General features: G+C 45.4%; 1 protein-coding gene across 1 annotated transcript; it reads left to right on the top strand.

Annotated features, from left to right (window-relative positions):
- The first annotated feature begins 31 nt into the window (after nucleotides 1–31).
- Dup (chromatin licensing and DNA replication factor double parked) lies at nucleotides 32–2,347 on the top strand. The gene has a single exon (XM_077687154.1). The coding sequence runs from the start codon at nucleotides 206–208 to the stop codon at nucleotides 1,856–1,858; it is 1,653 nt and encodes a 550-aa protein (XP_077543280.1). The 5' UTR covers nucleotides 32–205; the 3' UTR covers nucleotides 1,859–2,347.
- The last annotated feature ends 9,721 nt before the right edge of the window (nucleotides 2,348–12,068 follow it).

Below are 12,068 nucleotides of genomic sequence, written 5' to 3'. Positions count from 1 at the left end.
CACTCTAGTACTACACTACGCTGTGCTGGCCATAGGTGCTGGCAACAACGTCGGCCTTGTTATGTTTTTGTTTGTTTGCCTCCTTTACGCGCCATTGCTGCGTGTTGGGTGGTTTGCGCGCGCTGATGTGGAAGCTCCCGCCAAAGCGAAGTGGGGTGCGTGCTGTGTTTACTTTTTTGGCGGGAACGTGTATGGCTAGTGCATAATGTCTTCTATGCAACAGACTGCACTCACCCGCTATTACAGTGCGAAGAAGCCTGGATGTGCCTTGAAAAATCAAGAGATCGGACTGTTTGGTAAAAGTGTCGACATTTTGCAAACGCCGAAAGGGGTCAACCAGGCTCTGATAAGCGGTAGCTCAGAGCCATGTTCCACCTTGCCTCGCAAGAAAAGACGCGTCGACGTCGCAGAAAAAACTCCAGTGAACTATAACCACGGTGACTGCTTGCCAAGTCGGCGACCTGCTGGTTCAGTTCGCAAGCGCTTGCTACTTCGTGAGGATGCTGAGAAGACTGACTTGCGAAGCCTTGTTGGAGAGACCACTGCAGAAACAGCATCTAAAGAGGCAAGTGAAATGCCTGTAACACCGTCTTCGTCGCAGCAAATACCAGATATGGCGAAACTGAAAGGGGCTATCGCCATGAAAAGGCTCGCGTCGTCCGGAAAGCTGCAGGAACTGCATGCCAGGCTCACAGCAGTTGACAAAGCACAGGCCGCCATCGGCAAAGTGCAGAAAGCGCAGCCTCTCAGCTCCCGGGACAAGGTGGTGGAGGACCCAGCGTATGTGCGCTTCCACCACCTTGCAGAACCACAAGTGCCGAGCCTGACGCTGCCTTACAGTTACAAGGAACTCGCCGAAATATTCAGGTGCTGCGACATAATCGTGAGCATGCTGTTCAACAGAAAGGAAGTTTGCACGTTTGACAAACTCAAGCGCTCTGTGGAAGAGATGTCCAAGAAAAGCTTCAACAAGGCCAAGCTAGGCCAAATCAAGTCCGTCTTTCCTGACGCCTACATTCTAACCCAGGAGCGGTTGCAACAGCGTGCGCTTTCCGGCAGTGGCTACCAACTAGTCGTGACGCCACAGCTGCCACCTGAGGAACCCAAGATGCTCACTGCCGGCCACTTGTTGCATCGTAGGAAGCGCTTTCACGCACTCCTGCTTTCCAGTGTGAAAGAGCACCACCACAAATTCCTTCTGAACTTGACCCCACCTGTGAATATTGCTTCCACTGCCATAACACGCTGGCACCCAAAGTTTCCCTTGGACAGCGTTCCTGCCATAGCTTCAGCATCTCTTCCAGAGTCCCCAATGAAGAGGTCGTGTTCCACAGCCCAGGATGTACTAGATAGGGTTAAGGGAAGGCTGGGAGACCGTATTGAGAAAGCGCTGCTGAGCATGAGCGCTGACCAACGAGCAGCCGTCACTGTGTCGCCTTCACGCCCGGAAGAAGACAAAGGAAGCACATGCCTAAAGGGAATCTCCGAGGACCTGCTTGCTCGTATTCGTGCGAGGGAGTCATTTAAGCTCGTGAAGGAAATGACCCTCCGACCAGAAGATGAGAAAGAGCGGGCAGAACTGACAAAGCTTCCAGAATTCATCCGGATCACGCGATCGCTCTTCCTTGCTGAGCAGAAGGCAGCCATCCCCAAGGACGACCTTGTGCAAAAGATCCGTGAGAGCTTTTCTTCCATTCAGGCAGTGAGTGAAATAGAATCCCTTGTCACCTTGGCTTCCAAAGTGCTCCCAGACTGGTTCAAGGTGCTAACTATACGCCGGGGCATATTTGTCAAGATTGTCAAGGAGGCTGACATTAATGACCTTATCGCTCGTGTGACAAAGAAGCTGCAGCAGTAGAGTGGGTACAAGTTGTGTGTGCACTGTTTTTAAGCCATCTTTGTGTTTTGACGGAAGTTTTAGACAGGGAAGCTTTTCATCATTTTTACAGCTTGATAAGAAAGAAACAGTGTTAGTGCAAATGCTGCACATAATGCCTGTGCACCATTGTACATTATGACGTACTCCAATTTGCAACACTGTGTGTTAATTCATGCAGTCTTTCATAATATTTTTATCATCATGCTCTTGTATTTTGTAGCAGCCTTTTATGCACATTTTACCGCTTTTAGAGCACTTGTTCTTGCACATTTTGAAGTATTTTAATTACTGAAGCAAATGTGACCATCACTTTTGTGTCTGGCTTTTTGTGTACACTTGGGTAGCTCGCTCTACTCCATCAGTTTTGTGGGAGTTGAGACCTGGCTTTAACTGCTAATCCGCAATCTGTCTTCTGCGTGGTGTATTTCATGCCTTTATTATTATCGAATAAACTATGCATGTTTACAACTGCATTGCACTTGGAATTTTTTGCACGGCATTGATTTATACTGTGCTAAATAATGCACTGCAGCTTGTATTGCCAGTCTCTCAGCTGGGGCTGCTAGATTTCTTTAAGGCATCTAGTCGATTACAATGTAATATCTGCAACCAGGAGATGTTGCAGATATTACATTCAGAAGTTGAGATAGCTCTAATTTTAGCGAGGTGGTAGTCTTTGGCCAGTGCTGTGTGTGTGATGCTGCAATGGCAACAAATTTCAGTGGTTGGATGACCCTAATACCTAGCTGCATGTTCTTAGTGGGAGACCAAGAGGTAGCAACAGGATGAGAGTCCTGTTCCTACTTCTGCTTTTGTTTGCTGTTTCATTGTGCTCGTTGCAATGAGACTAACGTTTTGTGGACGTCTTTTGAATGAGTTTGGTAGAAGTGTGGCATGCAGCAGGCATGGTTTCAAATTAATTGGACTAAATAGATAAAGTCTTGTACATACAGTGACCCTTTGCTTCTGCTACAAGATAGTGTTTCACGAGCATAATAATGCTATATATAGTATTATGCGTATGTACACACACACACAGTGAACTCTTAGTGACAGGTTTTCCCAAATCCTTTTTCTTTTCCATGGCCCGTTGACAAATTTACCACGTTCTACTACAGGTGCTTATGTATACCGTATTTACATGTATATAAGCCTGTCTGAATTTAGGTGAACTCCTTCACTATTGTTGTTTAAAAATTAACGAAAAGAGGCCATAATTATGAGTTAAATTGCCAATGGCAAGGGCTACAGGTATAGAAACATTTCGGCAAAATATCTTCATTCTCCAATCTGGATGCCTTGCTGTCATCAATGGAGCTGAGTGGCATGTTGCCCTAGTGTATGGATTTTTTTGCTACCTATGCACGCAATGGTTACATAGGGAAGAATCAGTTGGTGAGCAGTGCTTGTGTCTTCTTGTTTATTCCTCATGTTTGCATATCTTACGCTGAAGTTGTGAATAAGCCTGAAAAGTTCTTCATTTCAGAGAAAATCCACCTGCTTATACAGTCGAGCACGGATATATCGAACTCCAAGGGGATCGCGGAATAGTTCAATATATAAAATATGCCGGTCTGAAGATTATCTGATAACTCTGCACATCAATGAGAGCTTTTCGAGACTGACAAGCGGTTGCTTACCGATTTGTTCCTCGGCACGGAAAATTCGAACCACAGCATGATGGCCACCGCCTTTTATTCAACATAAAAAAAGCCTGTGAGGTTTGCTTGCTTCTTGTTCTGCGTCGTCAAGTTCATCACACTGCCTTCAAGCTTACAAACGCCATATAAATAAGAAAATCCGGCATTGTACCCTGTGCCACAACAGTGGCGAATCAAGGTCAGCTGCAGTCGGCAGTGGGAACGTCTGGGCCGCTAGTAGGGTCTGCTTCTGTGGCGCCAATGATGTCCACCGCAGCTTGCACATCGTCGGCAGCACTTACAAACTGTGTGCTTTTGTGTCATTCAAAATGGCACATGGGAATGCTGACAGCTCTAAAAATTTGCTCTCGGGGCACTTAGCACTACCGTCTTCGGTATCCGAACACCTCTCGTCTGGAGCCACACAACAAAGTCGCTTTGCATACAACACGCTCTGGATTGGCCGAGCCGTGACCGTGCTGCCCTCCCTTTTACATCGGGTTTGAGGCGTAGTATTGGGCTCAAAAATACTGCGAGAAATTTCAAATACCTCTGCAGCTAACATCTCTATACCGACCTGTGCCCGTCGTATAATGTCTGTTTTCATCGCTAAATCCAAATTCTTCCATTTTTTCGGGGCCATTGCTCCGAAACGCATGCAGTGGACAAACTAAACATGCACCACGACGCATCAGCCCCCCTGCACGAGCCACAGCTGGTAATCGCTGGCTCAAGCACACGGAAAAAAATGCCAGAAATCTAGCGCTTCCGCTTGGTTTCCCCTCCTCCTTTATTGCCTTTCGCACGCAATCACTCCCTGCATTCTCGCTGCCATGCTGTGCCCCCCATGCTAATGTCGGCGCAGCAGGTGTTGGAGGTCATCGAAGCGCCGCGACACTGTCACCTCCTCACCTAGCATGGCAATGCCTGCCAGAAGCCATCATCGTCATCACATCACCCCCTCAAGAGAAGCGCACTTGCAGGGGCACTTGTGGCACAGCATTCGATATATTGAATGTGCCCGTGATCAGGAGTTCGATACAGGCGTACAACAGCGCTATATTTTTGCTTCGGGTTACCGAAGCGATGTTCAGACTATTCGATACAGACAATAATTTGATGTATCCGTGTTCGACTACATTGACACTCCTATTCTCAACTCTACTTCAACTCGTTACTGTGAGAGATTTTTGCACCTCCACCCCTCTTGCCTCAAAGGAGCCAGAATTCTATCGTAGGCATCCATGGGCCACTGCCCAGATGTACATTATTACTTTAAAAAATTGGTAAATAGAGAAGAAGAAATGATTGATCTTAACACAAAGTTGCTAACACGTGCTCTTAGGCCGTTTTGCTGCCCCTTGAGAGGAGGTTCGTCCTTGAAGGGGCACTCTGTTGTACAGCCGTGCACTAGCATATATGTGGAAGTGGAAGGTAATAGGCTGTAAAACACAAGCAATACAAATTCAGGGCATGAGAAAATTTCAAAAACAATAGCAGTGCAGCCAGGAAGGCAGAATGAAGAACTTTTTAACCGTAATTGAGGTTGTAACAACTACAACATGCCTTTTCCGAAGCGTTCACCCTGACAATTGCAAGAAGCACAGAATGCCTGTCAGTTTTGGGGATGAACCAGCAGCGTGGGTCAAAGACCGACTCAGCTGGTTGAAAACCGGCCTAGTGGGTGGAAACTTTTAAAGCAGGTACTATTTAAGCAAACCTTGCTGATGAAAGACCTGGCAGCCATTTTACTCAGTTTATTAGCCGCATTTTCCAGGCGCCAAAAGTTCCTCCTCCTCTAGGTATGAGCACCGCATGAAATTGTCATCGGTACCGCTGCAAACCACTTCACTGCTGCAGATCAAGTTAAAGTTGTTTTGGCTCTCTGGGAAGCCGTGAGTACCTCTCAAGATTTTTCGGCCAATCCTCCACCTTGGCCACATGCAAGGTCTACCATCTTGGCATCTTACTTGGCATCAATTTACTCGCTATGCCACAGCTGCGTGGAGACTACTCGTGTACTTTCTGCTCGATGCACAAAATAGATAAGTTGGAATCTATGAAGAGAGCAATTATATATATCTAAATATTGTTGTGTCCACAAGTTTTAATCATTTTCATCTGCGTCACAAGATTGCTCTTCGTGTTTTTTGCCATAGCTAAAAAAAAAACTCACTGTTCTTTCGGACAAGCACAACAGAAAAAAAAACAGCATTCAGTTTGTGTGAGCAGTTTGACGAAGCCATCTGAAGACCAGTATTATTTTAAATTATTTCACTGACGCTGATCTATTCTAGATAATCATACAACGCTGCTAGTGCTTTGCATTGAGCTGAATTAAGGCGAGGTTCATGAACCAAGAAGTATGTTTTTAAGGTCATTGATCCTGGGATTAGGCACGCGATTTTCTGCATCAGATGGCATCTTGCTTGCATATAAGTGGGACACTCAAATAGCAGGTGTTTCACGGTTTCCGGCAATTTGCAGTTATAGCAGTAAGGGTTCATGGTCACGCCAAATCGAAACAGGTATGACTTTATGAGCGCTGCATTGAGACGTAGTCGGAGATAAAAGATCTCTAGTAGGCACCGAAGTAGCTCTTGCAGCTTCATCCTGAGCTAAGGGTCTATGTGGTGCAAAAAGGCGTGATGATGCTCTGGAAGGAAACAGACATTTTCCTTCATCATAGTTGAGGCATCATGATCAGTGAAGAAAATATTCCTCATATTTCGCATTTGTAGGCCCCTGCAAGCAGCTCCATTTGCCTTCTTGTTCCCTAAAATGCCACAGCAGACGGGAAGCCACTGAAACGTTATCTAGTGTCTTGGTGGTGCAAGTGTGCGATTTCACGGGAGACGTGCTTGTGAATGCTGAGGCAGTTGTGCTGCACACTTTGGAGAGCTGCCTTCAGGTCCGTGAAGATGGTCCATTGCCCGGCGGCTGGTGGAGAATGCAACATATTGCTTCCTTGATGGCATGAAGCTCAGTTGAGATAGACGATGTTGTCTGCTTGAAGCGGTATGAGAATGCCTGGCCAGTGGTGGGAATAAATATTCCGGAAGAACTGTGCTCAGGTGTACATGAGCCACCTGTAAAAATGTGATTTGCCCCAGAGTACAGCTGGCTTATGGGATCAAGTGTTAACTGTAGTCGGCCACATTGAGGCATACTTTTCTTGGAGTTAATTCTGGGGATGTTGCATCTGATGTGTAGGGGCAAAAGGGTCCAGGGCGGGAAATGAGACAGCATTGCTTTTGGTGCCTAGGAGGGTGCGGAAAGATGCAATATGGTCTTCACTGCTTGCCTGAAAATCGAGTTGCCATTTTCTGTCATATGCATTAATGTACGAGTTTTCGCATGCAGCCGATGCCGCAGATGTATCCGCAAGGTTTTTTGCAGCTGAATCAAATCCAAGGGCAAACAGGCAGCTTTTTCGACCCTTCCCAGGCACGACGACCCTTTAGGAATGGTAAGGCAAATAGAGGGGCAATTGTTTCTGGCCTCAACTTGCTGCTATCTGCTTGTGGATGGCAGCTTCTGGAGAACAGAGACTAAAACGTAGTACACCGTCGACATAGGCTTTGCAGAACAGTGTCATGAAGCGACAGTCACTGCCCCATTGGCTGCCAGCAAGATATCCGACAATTTTTTACTCATGGATATTCGCGTACAGAGCTTAACTTCAGGAGCCCAGGAAAGATTTCAGTCTATTAAGGTTCCAAAGAATCTTTGTGTTCATGCATGCTGCAGGGTGCAGCCTCCAAGGATAGTGGACATCGCTTCATGTGTTTGCGATTAAAAGCCATTGAAACACTTTGGAGGATAGGTGCAGTCCTCTGGGTGAAAGGTATGCAGCTATATTAAGAGCGGAGCTGTTGTAGGGCTGGGCTTGATGACAGTGTATCCTGGTATCGTGTCACACTCCCTCCGGAGCAGGTTTCTCTGGCCCATTAGAGCCAGTTCCCAGTGTAGAAAAATCCCCAAAAAATAAAAAAAAGTCCTAGGCCTTCATATTTTGTTATAAGGCGGCTTATATTGCCCGTGAGAAAATGTCTTCCTAGCAATGCATTCGTATTTCGAGGTGAAGCCGACTTTAAAAGGGTCGTGTTAGAATTTGTAATCTGGCTTTCCCACATTACCTGTTGCGCAGTGAAGCGTATGCTTCACTGCATCTACGGAGGGAGCTCGATGATTACAGAAAACGGCTCTAACTCTTGTGTTATCAATAGTATTCCAAAACAACTTATATGACAATAAGCCGCCAAAATATTATACCGATCGAGCTTCGTTTACAATTGTCTTGATAATTTATAGTTCACGGCGAAGCTGTGAACGCTACAGGTATTGTTACAGAAAATGCCTGCAACTGTTTTTTTTATATCAGAACTACTCGGGAACAAATTATATAACAATTAGTCGCTAAGACGACTCTAATTTTGCGCACAGGAAAGCCGGAGCTCGTGACAACCCACAGCACGTACCGCTAGCTGTTTCGAATTCAGCACGTGCTGTGGGTAAATAGACAAATTGTAAGTGGACACTGCGGTTGTCCACTTAAAGTGTAAGTCTTACCCACTTAATCACTTCTTACAATTACAAATAACCCACTTATAACCGGTGTGAAATGTATATTTCACAGCGATAAGTGGGTTTATCTTTTTTGCGAAAGCTGTGCGACGTGAGCATGCCGCACCGCGCGCGCAGATAACGCAGCTATCGCTTGCATATGTGACACCAGGGAAGAGATACATTCGTTTTCGTGGATGAGTGTCAGATATATGAAAAGGCTCAATGCGGCTCCTCTAGGCCATAGTTGACCCTTACAGATTCAGTGTACTTAAAAAGTTCTGGCCCCTGTACTTAGTTGATGCATATACGTGAAGCCCCAAAATACTGTAATTGGACTTCGAGAGACAAATTTAAACCAGTGCTAGCACGTTGTCGGTAGCTGCTCTTTTCTCGCGAAAACCGTTCATCTGAGGTGAACGAACTTTTTTGTTTTGCTATCAACCCAGCAGAAGAAAAAAAAAAAACATAATGCATGCATGTCCAAATGGGCCCGTCCAAAGCAATTTCAGTTTCCAAATGGATCCAATATGGTACGTGTTGTTTGATAAGTCCAATTGGACCTACAATGGTCCTTTTTTTTTCGGCTGGCAAGGTACGCTCATGATCACTTTTTCCATAAATGATCAATTTTTCATAGATCTTCGTGCTACAGATGTTCAACGCTTTGAATCCGTGGATTTGAAAGGCGCCTAGGACATTTCGTTGGACTGTCACGCCTAGGAAATTTCGGTAAACTATCAGTTCAGTTCACCGAAATGTCCTAGACGGAGAGTTCACCGAAGTGTTTTAGGCGCCTTTCAAATCAGCGGCTTATAATATTGCAGTTCTCCGCATTCGCAAATCTTCTTGTTTCGTTTTACAACTCCCCGCACCGAAATCAACGTCATATAATATTCCACCAGTGAAAACAAAGCTGATTTCTTTTTCTAAAAATGTGCAACGATGACTTGTGTGAGCAGTCAGCTCAGTACAAGGCCAGCGCTTGGTAATATTAATTTTCCTTTCGTCGAATTCGCATGTCGAACAAGTTTATATTGCCCAGCGTGGTCACCAGATACAAAAAGAAGACTGTATGAGCGCCAGGCGCGAATGATGTACCGTGCATGCCTGCTACGCGCCTGCGTGTGACAGTTCACACAAAAGCACTACTGCCTTTAATTGAAAATTCGCGCTATAATCCCATCATAAAATGTGCAAAAGAAAGGCGGCCGCGTATAGCGGAAACACGCGTCCAGTTACTGGCAACGCTGGCATAAACAAATGGAGGGTTTTGACGTTTTATCGAAAGCATTTGATGTCCGCTTTTACCGCGTTTTTGGTGACAAGATGTTGATCCTTTGACTACATAATGGAGTGTTGATTGTCAGGCAGCGTTTGCGAGCGTATCCTGCGTCCAGCATCGTACCCGCGATAACTTCACAGAGGTAAGCTTTTCACAGTAAACGGACCCCCTTTCCCCATGTTTTATCTGCGCGCATTTTCTCGCGCGCATTAAGCGTGCGTTGCAAATAACTAATGCATTCGCACGAGCGAAACGGCTGTTGTGCATTTTTTTCGGTGAACTTCAGTGATTTGAAAAGATTTCTCCTTTATAAACTAAAGATGCTGTTATCTTCCGTTGCACAAAGGTGGAAACATGGCGTCCGTAATAACGATGTTGTTTCTTATAAAAGGACTCCGGTGACATTACGAGCCGTTTTTAAACGGTTAGTTCAAACCTCCCAGACTGCTAGTGCAGTAACTGCGCGCCTTACTTCGGCTGCATGCAGTTAAATTGAGTGTGCCTTGACACAGAATGTTCTTGGCTTGAATAAAGAGTGGTAAATGTGGTCATGTTACTCGCGCGGGCTTGTTATTGTTCGATGGTGGCGCGGAAAACTTCAAGTAGAAAAGCGCACGATTCGCCCCTTGCAGGCAATTACACAAGCTGTGAGTCATCGCTTCAATTGAGAAATGTGTACATATATAGTGCAATCATTTACACACTAAGCAACACGGTACGATCGTGAAATTCGCGCGCAATTTTTGGATCTGCGCCGACATTCATCTGTCAGCGTGGTGCTACATCATTGGTTTCTTATTAGTAAAGTGCGCCATCATTGGCTTGCTGTCATTTTTATTCTTCGATATTTGCAGAAATGGATACAAATTTGGTTCTGGGACTCCATCAAGGTGAGTGTTTCATCTAGTTTGGAGCGATGTTCACTTTGTCCGCTCAATTTACCTAACGACTACTGAAAAGTGCAATGACAGTCGGCTCGTAATTTTCTTTTTGTTAAAGTGGCTGTGTGCAAAGGATAATAAATACGGCTGTATTTCTTCAAAATGTGCACCACATATTTCGTGTGCGAAATGTGCGGTGCACTTTAATAATCGAAAGTGTACGTGAGTTGGTGTAACATGCCTGAAGCATAATAACGGCGCTAGAAGGACGAGGGCGCAAAAAAAAAAAAATAGCTACAAGAAAGGCGGCGCAAAAGATTTCGCGCCATAAGTATTACATTATTTTATGTCACTCACGCAAAACTGTTCGTGTTAGAAAAGAAGTGAAGAAGCTTTTTAGCTACAGTGTGCCTCACTTGCGTACAGTGTAAAAGTGCTGTGCCTGGTTCTCAATACAGCGTGTGGGGCACGAAATAGCATAACATCTGTGAGTGGCAGCTCAAAAACCCATTCCACTTAGTCTGAATTTACCTGTATGCAGCTGTGGCAAACTGCGAAGTGTTTGGGGCAGACAAATTTTCCTGCAATTACTGCACATGTTGCTACTATGACAAGCTTGAAACAATTTGTTTTGCACATGGGAACATTGTTGCATGCGCAAGCATTTTATGTAAAAGACCTTGTGAATTTCGCAAGGGTGGATAGTTGCAGTACCTGATTCGCAAAAGAACTGATTGATTGATTGTAGGGTTTAACGCGCCGATGTAATGCAGGCGATGAGGCGCACCGTAGTGGAGGGCTCTGGATTAATTTTGACCACCTGGGGATCTTTAACGTGCGCCCAAATCTCGTACACAGGCGTTTTTGCTTTTCGCCTCCATCAGAAAAGCGGCCACCGCGGCCGGGAATCGAACCCGCGTCCTCGTGCTCAGCAGCACAACGCCTTAGCCACTGAGCCACCGCGGCGGGTATTCGCAAAGGAATACTGCACCATGTAGTACTGGCTTAACTTATGAGTGAAGAAATTATCTGAAGCTTAGCAGTCACTGACCCATTTTGCTAACAAACTGAGGTGCTTGCGAGGTAATGTCAGGCACTCTGGACTGCGTGAGGTGCACTTGATGCATGTCATGCATCGAGCGCATGTCATGCTGGATGACGGGTATCTTTAGACAAGGCTGTTTTGTTTTTTATTAGTTTTGTTTGAGTGCTCACTATTTTTGCGTGATCAGCAATGTCCTGAATCTTAATTCTCATTTTTTAATAACAAATTTGCATGCAGGAATGAGCTGCAGCAGCATGGACGGGAGTGACGTGAGAGGTCTGCACCCGTCAAGTGCTACAAGCCACATGGGTAATACATCGGCTACAGATCTATGGAATAGTGTCTCCCTTCCAAAGTTTTCCCAAAGCAGTAGAAATTTGCCATAATAGCAGCACAGGGCGTTTTTCTCAGTGCACTCGTGGCATTCTGGTCATCATTGCATTCAGGGGAGATAACAGTGCTGACTGTACTTTGATGACAACCAGACTAGAAAGATTATAAAATGTGCGACTCTTGTCATTGCATTATTTTGTCATTTTTCTGAGCGTACACTTAGCAAATGTGAATGCCTGCATTGTTCCTGTTTTTTCGCCGTTGCACATAATTGGAGAAAACAGTTGTCCTGGAACCAACAGGCCATTGCAATGCCTTTATAAGCTCATCGCACATTGACTGTGTGAAAACCGCTTGCTTCTTTGCACTCAAATTATGCTTAGTTCGTATTTTGTTAAGATTAGCCTATCATGATCATTAGGCCGATAAATATTAGCCC

The sequence above is a fragment of the Haemaphysalis longicornis genome, unplaced genomic scaffold (assembly GCF_048455015.1).
Source record: "Haemaphysalis longicornis isolate Haplotype H1 unplaced genomic scaffold, Haemaphysalis longicornis Haplotype H1 scaffold_1, whole genome shotgun sequence".
Classification (NCBI taxonomy): domain Eukaryota; kingdom Metazoa; phylum Arthropoda; class Arachnida; order Ixodida; family Ixodidae; genus Haemaphysalis; species Haemaphysalis longicornis.
This window is presented reverse-complemented; position numbering and strand designations above follow the sequence as displayed.